General features: G+C 52.3%; 1 protein-coding gene across 2 annotated transcripts in view; it reads left to right on the top strand.

Annotated features, from left to right (window-relative positions):
- The window catches only part of LOC147693550 (sodium-dependent proline transporter-like), a 323,414-nt gene that overhangs the window by 190,121 nt on the left and 109,406 nt on the right, over positions 1 to 23,887 (top strand). For both annotated transcript variants that reach the window (XM_086933770.1, XM_086933771.1), the window contains exon 4: positions 23,369 to 23,517. In XM_086933770.1, the coding sequence (XP_086789896.1) occupies positions 23,369 to 23,517 (149 nt within the window). The remainder of the gene's footprint in view (positions 1 to 23,368; positions 23,518 to 23,887) is intronic.

Here is a 23,887-nt window from a genome sequence, read left to right as displayed (position 1 = left end):
TGTGGTATCGAGCAGGTTCCAGAGCTCGACGGCGTGTCTGTGGACGGAGCGGGTGTTGAGCAGGATGCACTTGAGGTGGTTGCTGCTGGTGTTCGGCTTGGTGGGTGCTGGTGTAGTGCAGGTCCGGTTGCAGGTGTACTTGCAGGAATGGCAGCTGAAGGGTCCGTGGGTGTGTCTCGGGGTGGCTCGGTAGTATCCCGGAATTCGGCCGGTGTTGAGAGCGTGGAGGTCGGTGGAGTTGTAGGTCTGGCGGGAGGGCTGGTGTCTGCGGGGGCCTGGGGTCCTGGCGCTGGGCGCGGTCCAGGCGTGGACGGGCGCAGACGGGCTTACCTTTGGTACACCTTTGGCACACCTTTGGCACACCTTCGGCGCTCAATCGGTGCTCGCGCTGCGCGCGTCCGCTGCGCGGTCACTCTGGGGGCGTCATTAGAAGGGGGACGGGAGGGCGGGTCAGCTGGGTGGCGGGAGCAGGACGGCCAATGGGCTGGTGGTGGGCGGGGCCGCAGGGGGGCAGCGGCGGGAAAAGCGGGCGGGCGGCTCAGCTGTGGCTGGGCTGCTCGGGGGTCAGGGAGGGCGGCGGCGGTGGCAGGAGCTTGGCAGGCGTCGGCAGGAACAGGCAGGAGCAGGAAGCGGCAGGAGCAAGGGGGTGCCCGGCCTAGTAAAAGGCGCAGTGGTCACTCCCGAGCGCACCCGACGATCCCCTTAAGAAGCGGGACGGGAGGGCGGGTCAGCTGGGTGGCGGGAGCGGGGCGGCCAATGGGCTGGTGGTGGGCGGGGCCACAGGGGGGCAGCGGCGGGAAAAACTAGCGGGCAGGCGGCTCAGCTGTGGCTGGGCCGCTCGGGGGTCAGGGAGGGCGGCGGCGGCGGCAGGAGCTTGGCAGGCGTCAGCAGGAACAGGCAGGAGCAGGAAGCGGCAGGAGCAAGGGGGTGACCCGGCCTAGTAACATAATGTCCTCTAATAATTACTCTGTTGTAGCCTTTGTTCTGCTTTCCATCCTGCCCTTTATCTAACCCACCCCCCACAATGCGCTCCAGAAATTCACCGTCTGGTTCATATCCATAGAAACATTTTCCATAGAATGCTGTTCATGCCACTCTCCGTGGCATCAACTGTCTGTCAATCATCATCCTCATCATCATTACAGAGCTCACAGTGTTGTCTTTCCGAGATGCCATACCCGTCTCAGCCTTTCCTTTTTTCTTTGCTCTCCTACTGGCAGACTCTGCCCGTCCCTGGCTCCAGATCTCTTCTGGTATTGCTTCTCCTTTTCTGTCCATGGCTGGTGGCTGCCCAAAGAATCTCAACCACTCAAATCGAGACAGTGTATTAGCAATACCAGTATCTAGCCCTGTGATATGTAGCACTCCGAGCACGATATTCCATCGCAGACACTCTAACACTACTCTTTGTTGCTGCAGGACCCAGTAGAAGGATGTTCATGGATCACCCCTACTACCAGCTCAATGTCTATGACTGAATCCTGCGTCCTGTTCTTGCGTCTCTTGCCTCACAACCTCACTGCTCACAAGACGAGGAAGAACTCTAAAAAGACAATGCTATAAACGCGCTTTCTTCTATTGTCTAGTGATCATTCCACACACCACTGCCATCTCCAGTAAATGCGGAAACTGCAGCCCTCTGACACGTCAGAGAAGATCTCCAGTGCCCAGGTGGCCTGGCCTTTCTCAAGTCACAGAGTCACTTAAGTACAATTGTCCAAGAATATATTCCAAGGCAAAAACTTCCTGCCTTATCCTTTTCAAGATCCTAAGCCTGTGGTGTGGTTTCAAAGTCCCCCTCGTGGCCAAGGCCACCTCTCTGCAAAATGACCTATCACCACCTTACATGCAAAGTTCAGATGGTTCCAAACTTGCTGCATTTTTCTCTGTTCGCATTTTTCTCCCAACGAATTCTAGCTCTCAGTATATCTTGTATTTTTAGGTCTCGCCTACTCTATTCCGCAAGGAATGAATTGCGAGTCTAATGCCGCTAAACCACTACTTCAGGCCAAGGGCTCTCCTCCAGCGGATTTTGAACAGTTCACGTGAATCACAATCACGTGACCTGCTCTCATGCACGAGCCTTCCCCCTGGCAGCAGCATTTTTCCTTTCACGGCCGCCAGGCCACATCAAAGGGTTCCGCTGCCCCGCCCCCTGCTTCACGGCCATCTGTTCCCTAGCTCCAGCACCTCCCCTCTCTCTCCCCGCACACAGCCTTACTCGGATTTCTCCTCCCCCTCCCCTGCCGGCTTCCCCCAGGCCGTGTTCCTGCCCACCTTTCCTCCTCTCTGTTCCTCCGCTCCCCGCCCCCCGCCGCTTGCATTTCCCGTACTTGTTTGTTTCATTACTTGCTCGCTGTCTCCACTCCCACTCCCACCCTTCCCCTTTTCCTCTTTCTCACTCCTTCTCGCTTTATTCGCCTCTTTCGTTGTTCCTCCTCCAATCCAGAGGTTCACTACCTCTTCATTTCATCTTCATTTTCCCTGTTTGCTCTCTGTTTTGTTGTGTTCTTTAAAACATACCACTCTCATACAAACTCCCTTACATCTCTTTTATGTCTCCGACTCGAAGGTGAAAGTATCATTCATCTTGTGTCATTAATCTGGGCATTTTTACTGTTTGGGTTCTGCGCATGCGCTCTTTATATATGCAAGACTATGAAAACTGTCTGTGGGGGCATGGCACCACTTCGGCACATCTTCCTTCCTTCTTTCTTCCGTCCCTCGCTCCCCATATCTCTAGTTTCGCACCAGGCCGTGTATATCCCGTGGGCCCTAGAAACAGGCCGGGAGCCTCTCGCCATGACTAATCACACTGCCAGGCGGGCACCGGACGCCCCTTCCTGAAGCAATAAATGCGAGCATTTTATGGGGCCCCCCCCTGCTGGAGCCCAAACTCAGCATCAGCCACTTCTCTGTGATATAACCATGTTTTAAACCGCAAGTTCTGTTGCAGATTGTTACAGACTTGGCTGGAGACAGACTACTTTTTTTTACCAAACATTTCATATACGTCTGTAAAACGGTGGCACGCACCCTCTCCATTTTGCTGCCCAACTCCAAACACGTGAAGTGCCCGCACACACTCACCAAAATTAAGAAAGAACTTTAAAACAAGCACACCCGAAAAGACAGAGCGCGCGCCCTGATCAGCAGGCCACTGTTTACTGCTTGACCGGACAGGATGCCCTGAACCTTCGCTTCTGGGAACCACCTGCACTTCGGACTGAACGCATAATCTGGACCCGGGGAAACTCTGAAGATCAGCCGAACCACTTAGCTTGAAAGCATCCTGACACTCGATCATCCAATGCCGCAAACGAGCAAGAAAGGAACACAGCCTTACTAGGATTTCTCCTCCCCCCTCCCGAGCCAGCTTCCCCCAGGCCGTGTTCCCTCCCACCTTTCCTCCTCTCTGTCCCTCTGCTCCCCGCCGCTTGCATTTCCCGTACTTGTTTGTTTCATTACTTGCTCGCCGTCTCCACTCCCACTCCCACCCTTCCCCTTTTCCTCTTTCTCTTGTGCTTCTTCCTCGTGGCTGCTTGCAGGAATTTATCGATGTTCATCAAACCATCCCTCCCACAGGCTTCCCCAGCGTGCGCTCGGCCGGACTCCCTTCTCCTCCGCCTAATCAGCACACCCTCCCTCGCCATCACGGCCACAGGCCGTGACTCGCATCTGCTTCTCATGCCCACCCCCATTGCGCTCTCCCCAGGCCCTCCTTGCCTACATAACATTTGGTCTTGTGCTGGAGTATCTGTCATCTCTTGCGGTATTCTTTAACCCTCTACTCCTCCTTTATCTCAGCTCCTGTCTTTCTCGCTGATCTCCTTGTACTTTCTCACATGCCATCCCCTGTCTCACGTGTCTCACCGGTTCTGTCCCTTTTGACATGCTTTGGCCTGCTACTCCATAACCTGGTTTTCGACCCTGCTATGCTGAGTCTTCTGGTTCAGTGGACGAATGCAACCACTGTAGCGGCCTGTGTTCACCTCATGGTCACAGGTTCAAATATTGGTGGGTCCACTCTAAGCATGGGCGAATTTTGCGAATCTCGCGTTCGCGAATTTTGCGGATTTGCGAACTCGCAATCCGCAAAATCCGCGAATTCTCGCGAATTTGCGGATTTTTTTTTTGTGTGTTTGCGCGGGTTTCTGCCAGTTCGCGAGGGTTTTTTACAATGTCGCAAATTGCGAACTTACCTGTCGGGTCGCAAGTTTCGCGAACTTGTTGTTTCTACGTGTCCAGCCTGTTTGGGACACTCTTCTTCATCACTGCCACTCTCTGTCACCACTGCCACTCTCTGACTACTCATGCCACCCTCTGGCCCACCCATGCCACCCTCTGTTTCATCACAGCACCCTCTGGTTGTCCAGTCAGTGTACATTATTGTGGCAACGCAAGCACACCTTCCCTGCCTCAAGTGACCTGAATTAATTTGGGGCTGATTAATGTGTCACAGAATATTTTTTTAGCTGGCACCTGCTTCCTTAGTGCTTCCTGATTAGTGATCTTTTGCACTTGCTAAGTGCTTTCATTGTTGCAAAAGTAGTTACAACACCTGCCCTGCCCCAACTGACAATAATGCATTAGGGGCTGATTAATGGATTTGAACTTCCAGCCTGGCTCCTGCTTGTCTCCCTTAGCTGTAATTCAGGACCTTTGTGGCATATGTGTAATTATTCTGAGGTTCAGAGCAGGGTCACATAATAGTTTCAACTGGCAACTGAACTCTGGAGGGGCCCCTCAGGAAGCACTACAGGAAATGGCTACTAATGATGAGCCTGAACTTTTGAACCTGGTAAGTAGTTACTTTCAGTTTTGCTAAAATCGTATTTCTGCAATTTTGCACTTATTCGCGGGGCGCGAACTCACGCGAACAGTGCGAACAGTGCGAGCAAAATCCGCTGCTCGCGGATTTGCGGATTTTGCGGGAGATTCGCGAATCTCGCGGATTGCGAATTTACCGAAAATCCGCAAAATCCGCGAGCGAAACGGATTTTCCGCCCATGGTTAGTCCACTCAGCCTTTCATCCTTCTGAGGACTCCCTCTCCAATCCCTCTCGCTCTCCTCACTCACCTCTCTCTCGCCTCTCTCCCCTCTCCTCACTCACCCCTCTCCTCACTCTCTCCAGGCCTGACTCTCTCCTCCCCTCTCACCACTCTCCCCTCTCCCCTCTCACCACCACTCTCCCCTCTCAACACCACTCTCCTCACCACTCTCCCCTCTCCTAATTGCATTTTTTCACGGCCGCCAAGCCGTGACACCACATCAAAGGGCTTCTCCTCCCCTCATTAATTTTTTACTGCCGGCCTGCCGCACTTGAAGTTTCACGCCCGTCATACAACATACTACCACACATACAACCACACGCATAACCACATCAGTGCACGCTTTCACCAGTCACACACACACCACCAGACGTCGGTGCACGCTTCCACCAGGCACACACACCACCAGACGTCGGTGCACGCTTCCACCAGGCACACACACCACCAGCCGTCAGTGCACGCTTCCACCAGGCACACACACCACCAGCCGGCAGTGCACACTTCCACCACAGCACCACTCAGCACCACTACAGCATCACTCAGGGGCACCACAACATCACTATGCGCTACAACAGCATCAATCTGTGCAACCATTCAACAACAACTGGTTCAAATATTTTCTGTCAATGTTTCAAGTTTTATTGCAAATGTCGTAAAAAGATGTTAAATGGTTTCACTTCTTTTCTTGTTAAAACATTGTGATTTGCCAGATCAATACATGTAAGACAGGGGAAAACTAAACATGTACCTTTACTAATGCCATAGATGTAACATTTGCTAACTTTATAACTATTGGCATTTCTAATAACAAAATTAATACTTTTATATTTTGAAAAACATAAACAAAATTTTTTTTTTTTTACATTTTACACACCAAAAGCTCAAACTTTTCTATTGCGAGACCTATTGCTTTGCAAATGCTTGTTTAGTAAATGTGACTTCATACCCACTGATTCAAGTTCAGTGCCCAGAAATTGTATCTTTGTGGCCGGTCCTTCTATTTTCTCAGGGGCCAATAATACGCCAAACCTGGCATCAACGCTCTCCAATGTCCTCGTCAAACTGATGCATTCTCAGTGCCTTTCTCTCCCACCTTCCAACAAAGTTGTTGAATGAGTGCATCACTTTTTGTGAGCTCCCGCTTCACAAACCAGTCCAAAAAGATACTAAAGGTCTCCGAAATCCGAGTGTGCTCTCCTTTCACCTTCTTGGGGACAACACGAAGTGACATGACCAGGTCCTGTATTGGGTTCTCCTGAAACTAGGCTGTCATGCATCCTGCTTGAACGTCCTTCACTAATTTAGTTCAAACTATCTCCGACACTTCCTTCGCGGAAGGCAAATTATCAGCCAGGGGCCAAGCCATGCCCCAAAGTATGCCACCCTAAATCCTCTAGTAAACCCTCCCCTCTGCCTCTGTGCCGCCTCCCTACCTGGGTATCGTCACTGCCACAGATCTATCACCTCCAGGTCAGCTGGAGTACTGGCCCATTCCCATTGCCCAGCTTCCATTGCCTCTGTCCCAAAAGCGACCCCGTCCCCTGTCCTGCCAAGCATTGCACCAGGGGATGTTTCTCATTAGATGTGGATTTTTTGTGTGAGAATGTATGCAACAACCATTCTCATTTCTGCAAGCACCCACCATTCCCCATCTAGTGGTGAGACCACGGGGTAACCGGGGAAATAGGGGTACATGCAGCTGATTGGCCAAAAGAGTAGTGTTTTGAGTAGCTCGAGAAGCCCACTCTAGCAGCTGAGGAAGGGGCTGCCGCTGGCGCGATGGGCTGGTACACAGTGCCTCACTTAAATGCTAATGAATTGTTTGCGTCTGTAGACTAAATGCTCATAACTAGAAGAGTTTGGAATTGGGTAACAAAGGGGTACAGGCACAGGGACGACCTGTACACTAAGAGTAACAGAGGGAGAACTGGTGAAAATAGGGGAAAACTGAGACCGAGGAGAAGAGAGGTGGGTGTGAGAGATAAAGATTAGAAAGCTACAGTAAGGATGAGAGAAAAATGGGAAGAGGGAGGAAATAAATCCAAGGAGGAGAAAGGAAGGGTGGAAAGAAGTACTCTTGAAAGTAAAGACAGTAAAAAAAGGTTGAAAGGTAGGTTTGGAAGGGTGGAAAGAGGGGGGGGAAAGGATGGATGGGTGGAAGTGTGATAGGGTGGGTTGAAGAGTGAAAATTGTAAATTGTAAATTGATACTTGTATAGCGCACTACTCACCCTCAAGGGTCTCAAGGCGCTTGTACGAATACCGCTGTGGAACCCATCCTGGCTTTCCCTGTGAGGCGTCCACTCCTGGGCACCCCCAAGGTGGAGGCCAGGCATCCTTAGCGTTGTGGGGGCCATTGTGGAGATTAAGCAAGCTATTGCCCAGAGTTGCAGAGTGGGACTCCATGATTGGAATAGGCACCGAGGCGAGAATTATCAGGTCCGTGGAATTTTTGAGCCCAAGACCCGCCGAGGTGGGGAATTGAACCCTGGTCCCGGACTAGACCTCTGCATCAGGGTCTGCCACTCTAATCATTGAGCCACACTTCTCAAGTGCAATAAGATAAATGGTGAATGAACAGAAGGATAGAAGAATAACCGACTCGGTAGATGTGAGAAAGTGCCCTTTTTCTGCAAAGTTGCCTCCACTTTTTGCTGAATTGCTGATGTTGTTAGAGTGAGTGTGCCCTGGGCTCCTGGTAATCAGGTACCCAGGGCCTATGTTCCTTCCCTAAAAGTGCATTGAAGCCCAAACCCAATTGGCATCTCTGGCCAAATGTCAGTCCCTGGTTAATGATAGCACGGGTACCCATGGCATTGTGACCAGAGAAGGCCTCTAAGGGCTGCAGCACCTATTGTGCCACCCTTAGAGGCCCTCTCCCCTGACACTTGCACACTTACTTTGCAGGCTGCATATCTGGGTGCAGAACAAAGTGAAGAATCGATATGGCACACGTGCCATGCCCACAAACCACTGCCCTGGCATACATCAGTCAACCCTCGAGCTGGGTGCCCTATGCCAGTGGTGAGGGTACAGGTGCATGAGCCCTGTATCCCTACAGTGCCCAAGTCCATTCCTGGGCACTGTAAGTGCAGTGCTGCCATTAAGAGTATATGGAGCAGGGAGTTTGTTATTGCGAACTCCACAACATCATAATGGCTACACTGAAAACTGGGAAGTTTGGTATCAAACTTCTCAGCACATTAAATCCACACTGATGCCAGTGTGGGATTTAATGTAAAATGCACAACAGAGGGCATCTTAGAGATGCCCCCTGAAACTTGACCAACTCCTAATAACCTGACTGAGTGGCTGCTTAGGCTGCCACCCACAGAGATTTTTATAGGACCCCTGGGTCGAGAGCATGCTGCTCTTGGGTGCCTTGTCCCAGGATGCACATCCTGGGACAAGGTGCCAAGTCTCTTCCCCCAGGATGGGCAGGGTTCACGAAAGGGGAAGCTTCAAAGGCATGCCGCCTTTGTGAGCTTCCCCAGACCATTTGCTGTTTTCAGCAACTTCCCCACTGGTTCTACCCCCCACTTTGGGCGGGAGAGCCGGCGGGAAAAACAAGTGAGGGAAAGAGGTGCTCCCACCTTTGCCAACTCCACCCCTCAGGTGGGGGAGGCGAGGTAAAGCACAACCCTGAGTCCCTGCCATCTTGAAAAAAAGGGGGGACCGAGCCAAACAGGGACAGGCTCCTGCCCTTCCTCCCACTCGAGGGTGGCACGATAGGGGGCGTACTCACCCAAGGGAAAGGACCCATTGGGCCCTGCCCTTACCTACCTGTAACGCCTCAAAATCTAGTATTTAGGGGCACCCTGAACCTTGCTTCCTCAGATCCAGACAAGAAAGAAGATCAGAAGGACTGAAGAGCCGTAAAGAGCGAACAAGAGGACGACACCCACTAACTTGGCCCCAGCCCTACCAGCCTGTCTTCCCCTTGAACCTGTTCCTGTGAAATCCTGGTGTGTCCTGCAGCCAGCAACCTCAAGAAACCCGGAGGACCTGCCTGCCTTCACTTCTAAAGACTGCATCTCCTGTGAACACCGGTGTTGGACAGGCCACATGAAGGGCCCGCTCCCCCTCTGCCCGACCAGGCCCGAGCCCGGTCCCTCAAGTGTTACACACCACCACTTCACGCTTTCCGTCCCCTCCGGGACCCCTGCCTCTGAACATATCGACCTCGTGGGCCCGATCCACTACTGGCCCGCGCGCCCGGCCTGGGCGCCATCTTGGACACTGCACCACGAGGTCGCGTGGCCTCCGATCGACCCTAACCCTGGGCCTGGCCAGGCCTCCGACATCCCGGCACCACCATCCACCCAGGAGGTGAGCGCACTACTTGGCAGGTCAATGGGAGAAAGAGGTGTCGATGGCTCTCCCCCGCCAGGTACCGCTCGCCCCCAGCCTCCCCGGGCGCTGGCTCCACCCCCCTGCTGGGTGTCTGGACTCCCTCATCCTGGACCCCCCGACCTCCAAGTGCGAGGGTCCGGACATCAAAGGGCACCAGCCCTATAACTGAGGCAGCTCCAGAGCAGGGAGGCAGTTGTATCCTGGAGTCGAGAGACGCAGAGAAGAACTCATCCTTGACGGACTACTGGCGCTGCCGTAGTCCCTCCTTGTGAACTATCGTCCTGCCTGCTGGCGTTGCCGTAACCTCCGAAAACCTTCATCGTCGTCGGGACCTGCTGGCGTGGCCGCGGACCGTTTGTACCACCATCTTCATCGGGACCTGCTGGCTCCGCCGCGGACCGTCGCTACCTTCAACCATCTCGGGACCTGCTGGCTCCGCCGCGGCCCGATCATCTAGAACGCCGAGCTCGAGGATTGAGAGCTATCCATCTACCCAATTGGTAACAAGACTGTCCCGCTACCCCTTTCCCCACCAGAGACCCGAACCGAGGGGACCCCTGAGTCCAGACCTCCTTGTATCATTTAACCGTATTCGAAGAATTGCTGATAAAGTATCGTTTAACCTTATCCTTGTGTGGTGTCCGTCTGTGGGGGGGAAGTTACTTGTCTGTACGATCGCTGGAGACGGCTCTCCCTGGAGACCTCTCCCCTTATACTCGGCCGACCCTCCCGGTCCGTCTAACATTGGTGGCCAGCGGCGCGATCCGAATCACCGCATAATCGTACAGAGAGTAGCTCACCCCACGACGAAATCACGATGACGACCAAAGAAAGCGGATCCACCGAGAAATTTCAGATGGAGAAATTGGAAGAATACAGCCATCGTGAATTAAAACAATTCTGCATCGAACTAGGTATCGCTACCACCGGCCTAAGTACCAAAGATGATTTCAAGCAGGCCCTGGAGTCCTGGGCAGAAACCGGGGCCGTCAGACCCCCGGACCAAAATATCGCAGCAGTAGAAAAAGACACCGCGGCTCCCGAGGAGCGAAGAACGGGCCTCTCGCAAGACGAGATCCAGGAACGAGAAAGAACAAGACTACATGAGCTAGAAATGGCCCGGCTCAAAATGGATGGTGAACTCAAGTTGGCCGAACAGAAACTGAACTTAGAACATCTGAGGCTCCGAGAAGAAAGAGAGGAAAAACAGAGACAAAGAGAGCTCGAGGAAAAAAGACTGGCCTATGAACATGAGCGCAAATTAGCTGAGATAGACTTACGCAAGCAGAACAAGGAATCAGGGGCGACCGAGCAACCCCGCACCCCGGGAGCAACAGATAAGAAGGTACACATCCCCAAGGATGTCGTTCGAGAATACTTCCGAGAGGACGACATCCAACAATGGTTCAAGGCCTACGAAATAGCTATGACCTCCCACCGGATCGATCGAAGCGACTGGGGAGCCGGTCTATGGGGGAGATTCCTCAATGAGGGCCGCGATGCCCTGCTACAGCTCCCGGACCATTTGATGACCTCCTATGACCACATGAAAGCAGCCCTCCTCACCCGCTATGGGCTCACACCCGAGATGTACCGCCAGAGGTTCAGAGACTGCACCCGCATCCCGGGTACAACTTGGGTGGAGTACGTTAACTATTTCAGCAGAGCCTTCGAGGGTTGGATCAAAGGAAGCAATGTCACAACTTACGAACAGCTCTTCAATTTCATGGTGTGGGAGCATCTGTCAAACAATTGCTTCATCGAGCTCCGGCAGCACCTCCTCGACAGCAAATTGACTGATCCACGGCAGCTCGCAGCCGAAGCTGACCGGTGGGAAATCACCAGAGTGGGCCGGAATGGGTCCTATGAGCAGAACCGAAACCACCACGGTCAGCACCGTCCCCGAGGAGGGGGAGGAGGGGGCCAAGGAAGAGGAAGAGACAGCGCTCCGGCCGCCCCCGCTGCCAGCACCACTCCCCCGGCCAACCGGGGCAGCACCCCGGCACGACCGGGATATAGGGCCAATGTCACGTGTCATCGATGCCAGCGAGTCGGCCACTACGCAAACGACCCAAATTGCCCGCAGAACCAGAGCCCGAGACCCCGCCAGGTGGCTGCCCCTGCCCTGGGGGAAGAACAGATCTCCGAGGAACAAGAAGAATATGAGCAAGAACATCAAGAATGGGAGCCAGCCGCCATGGCTCTAGCCTGCTTGGGGGGGAAAGACATGGTCCCGCGGGTCCCCCTACCCGCTAATACCCGGAAGTACAGCCAATGGGTGAGCATCAATGGACGCCGGGCCGAAGCCCTCCGTGACACCGGGGCCAGTGTAAAGCCGTCCGCTGTCACCTGGAGACCCCAGAACAGTTCCTACCAAAGATTCTGTGCCCTGTCCGTTCAGCCGATAACTCGGAGAGTCTGTGTCGGATGGCCTGCGTCCCTTTCGAATGGGGAGGGGTCTCCGGCATGTTGAAGGTGACGGTCCGAGATGATGCCCCCGTAGACTGCCTCCTGGGGAATGACCTTGAAAGCTCTCCGTGGGCAGCCGTAGAACGAAGAGAACACCTGGGGATGTTAGGCATCCCGGACTGGGCGTGCGTCACCACCCGGTCCATGGCCGCCCGTGCCAATCCCCGACCCGAGGAACCTGAATGGCCGGCGCCTCCTCCCCCGGTCGCTCCAGTCGAAGACACCGACCGTGCCGTCCCCCCAGAACCAGCTCAACCTCCGGATCTCTCTGGCCTCGACCAGTGGCATCAAGAAGGGGGGCCCACACAGGAGCAGTTTCGCCAAGAGCAGAAGACCTGTCCCTCCCTCGAGGGACTCCGCCAACAAGCCCTCGCCCAGAGCGCAGGGGATACCTCCGGAACACATTGGGTCTATTGGGACAATGATCTGCTATACAGTGAACAAAGGATCGCGGAGTTGGGGGCCAGTCGAGTGCTAGTGGTGCCCCTCCGTTTTAGAGACTTCTTGCTAAATCTGGCCCACGATGTCCCCCTGGCTGGACACCTGGGTCAGGATAAAACCTACAGCCGCCTAGTGACCCACTTCTTCTGGCCTAAAATGAGGAATGATGTACTCCAGCATTGCCGATCTTGCCCCACGTGCCAAGCCAGTGGAAAGAGCGGCCGCAAACTAAAAGCCCCCCTGCAACCATTTCCAGTGGTCACCACCCCGTTCGAGAGGGTCGGGATAGACATTGTGGGGCCCCTGGACCCCCATACAGCACAAGGACATCGGTTCATCCTGGTACTGGTGGACCACGCCACCCGCTACCCCGAGGCTGTTCCCCTGCGAACGGTGACAGCCCCGGTAGTCGGCCGGGCCCTGATGAGGATCTTCTCCCGTGTGGGCTTCCCCCGAGAAGTAGTCAGCGACAGAGGCAAGAACTTTATTTCAAAATATATGAAGTCCCTCTGGCAACAGTGTGGGGTCACCTACCGATTCACGACCCCCTATCACCCTCAAGGAAACGGACTCGTTGAGCGGTTCAACCGCACGCTCAAAGGGATGATTGGGGGGTTGGAAGAGCCCCTCCGTCGCCAGTGGGATGTGCTGCTGCCGTGCCTCCTCTTCGCATATCGAGAGGTCCCCCAGAAGTCCCTCGGCTTCAGCCCGTTTGAACTATTGTATGGACACCCCGTACGGGGGCCGCTCAGTCTAGTCAAGGAAGGCTGGGAGATGCCCCCTCTAAAGAACCCTCCAGATGTCTTCAAATACCTCCTAACCTTCCGCAACCAGACCCGACGGTTCAGAGAGCTGGCGAAAGCAAACTTGGAGGCCAGTCAAGAGGACATGAAAAAGTGGTATGACCAAAATGCCTCCTCCATCGAATTTGAACCCGGCCAACAAGTATGGGTGATGTCCCCCACCGAACCATGCGCCCTGCAAGACAAGTGGACGGGGCCCTTCAAAGTAGTCGAGCGCAAGGGCCCTGTCACCTATCTCATCGACATGGAATCTTCACGGAACCCCCTCCGGGTCCTCCACGCTAATAGACTGAAACCCCATTTCGTGCGTTCAGAACTCAGCCTCCTGATGGCCACAGACAATGGAGCCGAAGAAGACTCCGAACCCCTCCCTGACCTCCTACGGACTCGGGAGAAAGACGGCTCCGTGGACGGGGTCCGACTCTCGGAGGCCCTCACCCTGGAACAACGCCAGGAATGTCGAGACCTTCTGTTGCAGTTCACCAGCCTGTTTTCCCTCACCCCAGGTGTCACCCCCTGGTGTGTGCACGACGTGGACACGGGGGACAGCCCCCCTATCCGCCACCGGGCCTACCGCGTACCAGATCGGGTACGGGCCTGCATCCAAGAAGAAGTAACCAAGATGCTCACGCTCGGGGTCATTGAGCCCTCAGACAGCCCCTGGGCCAGCCCAGTAGTACTGGTCCCCAAAGCAGCCACTCCCGGCACCACACCGGAACTCCGGTTCTGCGTCGACTACCGGGGCTTGAATGCGGTCACCAGAACAGACGCACATCCCATCCCCCGGGCAGACGAACTAATCGACCGCATGGGAGCTGCCCGCTACCTCAGCATTTTCGACCTGACGGCGGGCTACTGGCAGATCGGCCTCACACCCCGGGCCCAAGAACGATCTGCGTTTTCCACTCCTGACGGCCATTATCATTTCAAGGTCATGCCCTTCGGCATGAAGAATGCCCCAGCAACGTTTCAGCGACTCGTTAATCAGGTCCTGGCCGGACTCGAAGGATTCAGTGCCGCCTACCTAGACGACATCGCTGTATACAGCCACCACTGGTCCGACCACCTCCAACACCTCCGAGAGGTGCTACAGGCCCTTCAGCGAGCTGGCCTCACGATCAAGGCCAGCAAATGCCAGATTGGTCAGGGGTCCGTGACCTACCTCGGACACCAGGTGGGAAGCGGCCTGGTGGCCCCTCTGCAGCTCAAGATCGCCGCCATCCAGTCCTGGCAGCCCCCCATCACCCAGACCGAGGTACGCGCCTTTCTGGGACTCACGGGCTATTACCGACGGTTCGTGAAGGACTATGGTACCATAGTGGGGCCCCTCACAGAACTCACGTCCAAAAATCAACCAAAGAAGGTCAACTGGACCCCAGATTGTCAAACAGCCTTCGAACAACTGAAGGCCGCCATGTGCTCCGCCCCTGTGCTCCAGGCCCCCGACTACAGCCGGGAATTCGTCGTCCAGACGGATGCCTCCGACCACGGCATTGGGGCGGTCCTGTCTCAATTGAACCCCGAAGGCCTTGATCAGCCAGTGGCCTTCATCAGCAGGCGACTCCTACCTCGAGAACAACGCTGGAGCACCATCGAAAGGGAGGCCTTCGCCGTGGTATGGGCCCTCAAAAAGCTCCGGCCCTATCTCTTTGGCACACACTTTCGGGTACAGACCGATCATCGACCCCTGCAGTGGCTGATGCAGATGCGGGGGGAGAACCCAAAACTACTACGTTGGTCCATCTCCCTGCAGGGGATGGACTTCACTGTGGAACATCGACCTGGGCAAGATCACGCCAACGCGGATGGCCTGTCACGCTTTTTCCGCCTCGACGAGGAGAGTCCCCAAGAGGATGGGTGACTCTCCCCGCCTTCAGCTGGGGGGGACACATGTTGGACAGGCCACATGAAGGGCCCGCTCCCCCTCTGCCCGACCAGGCCCGAGCCCGGTCCCTCAAGTGTTACACACCACCACTTCACGCTTTCCGTCCCCTCCGGGACCCCTGCCTCTGAACATATCGACCTCGTGGGCCCGATCCACTACTGGCCCGCGCGCCCGGCCTGGGCGCCATCTTGGACACTGCACCACGAGGTCGCGTGGCCTCCGATCGACCCTAACCCTGGGCCTGGCCAGGCCTCCGACATCCCGGCACCACCATCCACCCAGGAGGTGAGCGCACTACTTGGCAGGTCAATGGGAGAAAGAGGTGTCGATGGCTCTCCCCCGCCAGGTACCGCTCGCCCCCAGCCTCCCCGGGCGCTGGCTCCACCCCCCTGCTGGGTGTCTGGACTCCCTCATCCTGGACCCCCCGACCTCCAAGTGCGAGGGTCCGGACATCAAAGGGCACCAGCCCTATAACTGAGGCAGCTCCAGAGCAGGGAGGCAGTTGTATCCTGGAGTCGAGAGACGCAGAGAAGAACTCATCCTTGACGGACTACTGGCGCTGCCGTAGTCCCTCCTTGTGAACTATCGTCCTGCCTGCTGGCGTTGCCGTAACCTCCGAAAACCTTCATCGTCGTCGGGACCTGCTGGCGTGGCCGCGGACCGTTTGTACCACCATCTTCATCGGGACCTGCTGGCTCCGCCGCGGACCGTCGCTACCTTCAACCATCTCGGGACCTGCTGGCTCCGCCGCGGCCCGATCATCTAGAACGCCGAGCTCGAGGATTGAGAGCTATCCATCTACCCAATTGGTAACAAGACTGTCCCGCTACCCCTTTCCCCACCAGAGACCCGAACCGAGGGGACCCCTGAGTCCAGACCTCCTTGTATCATTTAACCGTATTCGAAGAATTGCTGATAAAGTATCGTTTAACCTTATCCTTGTGTGGTGTCCGTCTGTGGGGGGGAAGTTACTTGTCTGTACGATCGCTGGAGACGGCTCTCCCTGGAGACCTCTCCCCTTATACTCGGCCGACCCTCCCGGTCCGTCTAACAACCGGATTTGTTAAAACTGCAGCTTCTGGCACCAGCCAGAGACCACGAACCCAGCCCACTATGCACCCGCCGAACCCGGCCCAAGCTCGAGTGGAAAAACACAACAAGGAGGTCACCCTGGCGATCCTGACCCGAGATCCGGAAACCCCTGACCTGCCCCAAGCCTCCAGCCGACTACTGCAGCCTAAATCCAGAAGGCCCCCCTAACCGAGACCAGGAGCTGGTAAGAAGATCCGACCCCAAAAGGCACCCCTGCACCCGACGCCCCACTGCTTTGTGTGCCCAAACCGACGGTGCCTAACCAATTCTTAACTTCCCAACTTACCTCTCCAAGTGGTGGTCGCACCCAGAAGTCCTTCGTCTCCCTGCCTGCAGTGCTTTTACAAATCGGAGGTTCTCCATAGAAAACAGGGTGCCCGACGTCAAAAAAGCACTCTGCACCCGGCCTCCCCAATGCTGCTCAGGGTGCACCTTTTGTGCTACTTTGTTTCCTCATTTGTCCTGACCTTAACCCCAGGAGCTTAGCTCCTACAACCCAGTGGCCTGCTGGCCAGCAGCCACCAACCGGAGACCCCCTATCCCCCATTGGATAACATTGGGCCTCAACACTCTGCACCAGGCCGCCCTAGTGCCGCTGAGGGTGCAACAACAGTGCATCACTGACCCTGGGGGACTCCTGAGTCTAACTCCAGAACCTTAACTGCCACAGTTGATTACTTATCTGTGAATAGTAAACATGTTTGCCTCCTTAGGCTAACATTGACTGTTTTTCTTCCAAAACAACGAGTGTGTGAAGTTTTGCAATCTGAACATATTCTTAAAAAATCATGTGAATAACCAAAACGTAATTACTTACCTGTTTACAGGAAATGTCCCAGTGCTAAATCTAGGTATCCAGCACAGAGTTAGAAAAGTAACGTAAAAAGTAACTTACCTGTAATTTACTGAAAAAGACTATTCATTTCAATGTACTGTATTTCTAAGTGTTGCATCCTACTGCATCCCCTGTAAATCAAACAAAGTGTTCTATATCCAGTAGCTTATTACTGAAAAGTATTTAATGCTTACCTGTGCCAGGCTTGCTTGGTTCTAAAAATAAAACCACAGTATATATTTTTATACAAATACAATTGGCCTAGAGTTCAGTTATTGAGTGTGTGACTTCATTTGCTGACTGAGTGTGTACATCAAATGCTTTACACTGTCCTCTGATACTGCCTTACTGCTCCACCACTCTACCACAAATAGAGAGTAAGGTTCTATCTAACTTTAACCTCTGCCTATCTCTGGGGTCACTTGGTCTCTATACACACTATACCTCATTTTTGTGTAGTATATACAGAGCCTGTTTCCTACAGTAGATTGAAAGAGTTAGTGGGTATGCTGATGGATGCTTGGATAAAAGGATGGATAGATAGCTGAGTAAGTGGATGGGTGGATGAAAAGGGGAAGGGATGAACTGACGGATGGGTTAATAGCTCATGTGATGGAAGGATCATGATGGGGTGGAGGTAAGTCTTTTAAAGAGTTGATGTGCTCGGTGTGTTTAGAGCTCAAGATGGGGTTATTTCAATATTCTGGATATCCCTTGATCCTTCCAACATTCACGTACCCGTCCTCACCAACGCAGTGGACCATATGGGCCGCTTGGACACCACAGCTTTAAGTACAGGTGCATGAGGGCTTTGAGGTCATGGAGACTCCATGCAGTGCACAAATGGACTTTGATTCTATTTAGGAACTGGTAGACGCGTGGCTATCAGTGGTGCTGCTGTGGCACCAGAGTACAAGAACTTTAGGAATTGATTGCCTCCAATAATGGCTGTACTTTGTTAGCCATTGGGTGGATAAAGAGCACATTTTCATGTTTCATTAGGGCCCATGAGGCATTTACTATGCACGGGATTCGTAACTTCACTACGATTGCTTTTCACAGCTTTCATTTTGATTGGACACTTCTGGAGCACCTCCCCGATCTGCAGGGACACTTGAAATGGAATCTCCACAATGAGACACCAGTGCCTCTGGGCTTTCTCTTCACAGCATCTTTTCTTCCCAGTTGTGTATTTATTTTAGTGTATTTTTAGTGTATTTCACAATGCGTTTACCCAATGCCAGGCCCTGATTCCAACCAGCTCTTGGAGTTTGTGGAGACTTCTGGCGCCCTCCACTCTGCCCAGTCTGGTTTCAGGGCCTCTCATAGCACTGAGACAGCCCTGGTCGAGGTGGGGGAGGCGATTAAGGAGTGCCTGGATGCCAGCGGTAGAGCAGCTCTGGTGCTATTAGGTCTCTCTGCCGCGTTTGACACCGTACCTCACCGCCAACTGTTGGCGCGGTTGTCAGCATCTCTGGTCAGGTGTGGGGTTGGATTGAATCTTTTCTGGCTAATAAAACACAACAAATATGGCTGCCTCCCTGCTCCTCAACGCCGTGAAGACTGACCACGGGAGTTCCGCAGGGCGCTACATTGAGCCCCTTTCTATTTAATGTCTATATGACGCCCCTCATCTACCTGGCGGAAGAGCTGGGCGCTAAGGTCATCGCTTATGCTGATGATACCCAGCCCCTCTTCTCATGGAAGAAACCCGATTTTTCTCCGACCACTGCGAAAAACTGTCTTGCGGAAGTCTTTAAATGGTTAGAGCAAGCCCAACTAAAGTGCAACGAGGAGAAATCGGAGGTGCTCCTCTATGGATCCTTCCTTCCGCATTTCAGAGGGGACAGCTGGCATGTGGGTTACCCCTTGCCTAATTCTATAGGGAGCCTGGCAAAAAATCTGGGGGTCTGGTTCAGCAAGGAGTTAAGATTTCTGCCTCAGATTAGTAAACTAGCCGGTGTGTGCTTTGGCACGCTTAAACGATTAAAGAAGTTCCTTCCCCTATTGCCCAAAGGGGCCAAAGAAACGGTGACCCGCAAGCTCATCCTGTGGCGGATGGACTATGCCGATGCTTTCTACATTGGTCTCTCGGCATAACAGCTAAAAAAACTGCAGATTGTCCAGAACACGAGAGCTTTACTGGGGATCCCTGTTAGGTCTGGCGTAAGACAGTTGCTGCGGGATCTGCACTGGCTTCCGGTTGACCAGCGGATTCTTTTTAAGGCTCTTACACTGGCCCATGGTGCCCTCTATAAGGCAAGGCCGCAGTATCTTAGGAGACGCGTCACGTTCTATGTACCACCCAGACATCTGCGCTCCTCAGACCAATGCCTCGCGGTCGTACCTAGGTACTGTTTAACCAGAGTGGGTGGCAGCTCCCTTTCTGTCAGAGCGTCCATGGCTTGGAATGCCTTGCCTTTTGAACTTCGCAGCATCGAGGACCTTAGGCTGTTTAAAAAACATTTAAAAACTCTTTTATTTAAGTAATTTTTCAGCCGGGTCACCTTTTTTTTTTTTTTTTTAATCTCCTACCTTTTGGCTTTCGCGCTGGGAAACTTCCGAGTAGCCGTGCGCGTTATAAATGGAGGTTAACATAACATAACATAACCTGCCCCAGTTTCCTAACACTGACAGGCATAGCCTTTGGCTGTGTGCAGCAAGTGTAATTTTACCCTAAACACTTTTTGAAAAATATTTCACTCTCCATAAAAATCATGATTTTGTACACAGAGCTGGCAGCTGCACGATCTCGATTTTTATGAAAATTATTATTATTTCACAGCAAACTTTTTTTCTAAGATATGTTGGCTATTAACCATTTTCCAGGTCTCCTAGCGCCACCCAGCCCTCCCCTGGAGTCAGACATCTCTCATGGTGCCCCTCCCCATTAATTTGGAAATAAATGTACCACTACGCAAAAAATCACAATTTTGCACAAAAATCACAATTTTCAAGATGGCAGCAAAAAATGTGATCCTCTTCATCAGCCAGTCACATTTATAAAAACAAAACTGATTTGTGGTGAACAGGTTTTGTGGTTTTAAACAGCAGAGGTATAAAACATCTTTAAATGCCATCCAGCACCTCTTTAAAACGCTTATATCTCCACTAAACAGATTTACACCAAACCACTCAATGTTAACACACTTTCTGAGTAAAGTTCTAATTTCATGCCAGATTTGGCATAAATATGGGAAATAAAATGGTAAAGCATCTTTTTTACCCCCCCCCCCCCCCTTGTTTTCCCTGCACGGAACAGCGCAAAAATTGTTGTTTCCTTTTTGTAAAGCACTTTTATACTAGGCCCTTACCAATATTTTTTAGTTTTTAATTGAAATATATATGGTAGCATTAAGCCATAAAACTTTTATGATTACTTTTCTGGACCCCTATTTGTATCAGTGGCTCTGTATTCCTATTAGTTACACCTGCACTTAGAAACAATTAAGTTTGGCAGTGTTTTCTTTGGGTTTTTTTGTTGCAGATTTCTATAGAGCGAAGTCGACTCGAAGGTATTGGAGCGCTTTGCATGTGCGACAGTTGCATTACACACGGACACATTAATTTTTTGGTAGGCACGGGGAGATTAAGTAATTTGCCCAGAATCCCAGGATGTTTGAGCCTCCCGCCAGACTCTAACCTTGTTCCCCAGCTTCAAAGTCCGCCGCTCTGGCCATTAAGCCACATCTGTTGCACATGGTGATCAAGATGAAGAGACAAACCTCGACCAAGGTTGGCTTAACATGCGCTTCCCTCTCCAAGTTAGCTTTGGCTATTGATTTCCTTTCCCAAGCTATGGGGAAGATTGGAAAGCTGCATGCGGGAGGAAGAAGCCTTCCTAAATGTTGATGCTCAACCTTCCTGGTTCTTTCTTCGTATCTCCTTATGTCCACACCCTCGCGACATATGCCACGTAACTGACGTAAATTATAGATATGTATCAAAAGGAGGGAGATTAGAGAAGATCAATCGATCAACGGACACGGTTAACCACCCACAGGGTGGGTGGAAGGTCCAGTTGCAGCTTGTGTCCGTGTTTTGCACTAAGGAAACAAAAGGGGTCGCTGTACTGTTCCTATGGGAAATAGGGGGAAGTATCTAGCTGGCATGACCACAGATGTTAGAATAACATCCTGGGGCATCCATTTTGTTGGATATAATGGCCTCACACACCCCGAAGGATGTCATGCTTCATCATCGGCAGTTGCTCCTCGTCGGGGAGGCGGTGCAATCCCCGACGGGCTCACCTCAAAGAGGGGCTCTTTGGCGGAGATCTTTTTCCAACTGCCTTATGGTGAGGTGGGGGTGTGTGGACCGGGCTAGGTGTGGTGGTGTGTGGGGTATTAAAATGTAGCAAGGGGTACCGGAATTCAATTTATTCTGGGGGTCCCCTGGCTGCAGTTAAAAGGAGGGGTTAGGCTCACTACGAGTCAACAAGTTAGGTCAGGTGACCCTAGCTGAGGCTAAAGGTGATGAAGGTCGACATGTTTCACGCTATGGGTATAGTCACCCGCGATTCATCAGGACCGTGTAAAAGTGCAGTGTCAAACATGCTAGTGTCATGTATGTCTTATGTTTACCTCTGTGGGTACTCCTATGCCTGGACATAAGGGAGAGAAAACAGGAAAAACATTAAATGCTGCTATGCATGTCAGTAATTCCAGTCAATGCCAGCGTGTTCATACAGTAAGGCATGCCTTAAGAGTTGAGAAAAACATGCCTTGCAACAAAGTCTGTGTGCTAAGTGCCCAGTGAGAAGCACACACAACTGCTGAGCTTTGTGAGGAGGTTGGTGATGGAATGTGGTCTAAAAACAAACAATTAAAACCAGTTTTTTGGAGGAACTTAAAAAATTAACCAGTAGACCGCAATTCATGAGGATTTGGTTACTCATCTTTTGTGAAACACCAGCGAGTATGTTTTTTTGGCGACACCACTTGTCAATACATGCATCTACAACACCAAACACACACTGTGTCTCAAACGTGTAAAATATTGGGAAATTGCCTATGTCCCACTCACCTAAAGGTTAAGGACTAACTGCCACATGAGGGGCTGGTTTTAATTGTTTGTTTTTAGACCACATTCCATCACCAACCTCCTCACAAAGCTCAGCAGTTGTGTGTGCTTCTCACTGGGCACTTAGCACACAGACTTTGTTGCAAGGCATGTTTTTTTCAACTCTTAAGGCATGCCTTACTGTATGAACACGCTGGCATTGACTGGAATTACTGACATGCATAGCAGCATTTAATGTTTTTCCTGTTTTCTCTCCCTTATGTCCAGGCATAGGAGTACCCACAGAGGTAAACATAAGACATACATGACACTAGCATGTTTGACACTGCACTTTTACACGGTCCTGATGAATCGCGGGTGACTATACCCATAGCGTGAAACATGTCGACCTTCATCACCTTTAGCCTCAGCTAGGGTCACCTGACCTAACTTGTTGACTCGTAGTGAGCCTAACCCCTCCTTTTAACTGCAGCCAGGGGACCCCCAGAATAAATTGAATTCCGGTACCCCTTGCTACATTTTAATACCCCACACACCACCACACCTAGCCCGGTCCACACACCCCCACCTCACCATAAGGCAGTTGGAAAAAGATCTCCGCCAAAGAGCCCCTCTTTGAGGTGAGCCCGTCGGGGATTGCACCGCCTCCCCGACGAGGAGCAACTGCCGATGATGAAGCATGACATCCTTCGGGGTGTGTGAGGCCATTATATCCAACAAAATGGATGCCCCAGGATGTTATTCTAACATCTGTGGTCATGCCAGCTAGATACTTCCCCCTATTTCCCATAGGAACAGTACAGCGACCCCTTTTGTAAATTATAGATAGTAACGTAAGGCAGAGGCCTGATCACCCTGAGAGGCAGCTGTTCAAAGGATAGCTTTGCATTTGCTTAAAGAGGCCAAGGTTTTCGGAGCTGCTTGGAGTTGCAAGTATTGTGGTGCTGTTGGGAAGGTGCCAGACGGATTGGGTGCCTCAGAATGACCATACAGGTGATGTTTCTTGTTTCAACTCCTCTGATATGTTGCCATTCGGGAAGAGTGACTATTCTATGTCCCTGGTCCTTCTTTCCTACCTCCAGTGCGCTCAAGAACTACTCTGCACCACAGAGCTAGTTCTGTTTAGATGATGTGTAGACATTGCTACCACTGTTTGAGCACAAGCCTAATGCAATGGTTCTTGATCAGTCGACAACATTTATGCACAGTGTATTGTTATTTTTAGGGCTGTTGCATGGCACTACATGACTCTAACCTTAGACCTCTGTTCTCATCTAATGTGTGACTGTAGCGCTGTCCTAGGGGGCTGTGGACTCTAGCCGCTATTCTTCATGTAGTGCGTCATTTGGAGAGCTGTTGTAGAGGACACCTGTCTCTAACCTCAGATCTCTGTTTTGTTTCCTCCTTTGCTCCACAGGCATCGGCATTGGGATGTTACTGGTCTCATCACTGGTTTCACTTTACTACAACGTCATCATCGCCTGGACCTTCTACTACCTGGGCATGTCATTCCAGAGCCCTCTGCCGTGGTCCTGCGAAGCTCCTCAGAATGCCCACCTCTGCAAGGTGACTGCCTTTTATTGTGCTTAGAAGTGAAATGCATTGTCGGCACCACACACAGCAATGGAAAAAGTATTGTGTATGGAAGTTACTTACAATTCACAAATGGCAAAGCGGGTACTTACCGAATTGGCCTCCAAGTTGTGAATTTACTTGGAATGTGCAACAAAAATATCCCAAAAACAATGTGATGGGTGAAATACTTGCATTTAATGTAAGCCCGTTGACTGCTATTTGTTTTGGACTGCATCGCAGTCCATTTTTGTGCCCACTCCTGACAGAGAGCAACTATTTAGACTTGGCCCAGGTCCTGCTCCAGTAGGAACCGTCCTGCCTGAACTACAAAGGCACACGCCCTGTCTGAACGAAAACACAA

Source organism: Lissotriton vulgaris, chromosome 8 (assembly GCF_964263255.1).
Source record: "Lissotriton vulgaris chromosome 8, aLisVul1.2, whole genome shotgun sequence".
NCBI lineage: Eukaryota > Metazoa > Chordata > Amphibia > Caudata > Salamandridae > Lissotriton > Lissotriton vulgaris.
Note: the sequence above shows the minus strand (reverse complement) of the source record. Positions and strands in the feature narration are given on the sequence as shown.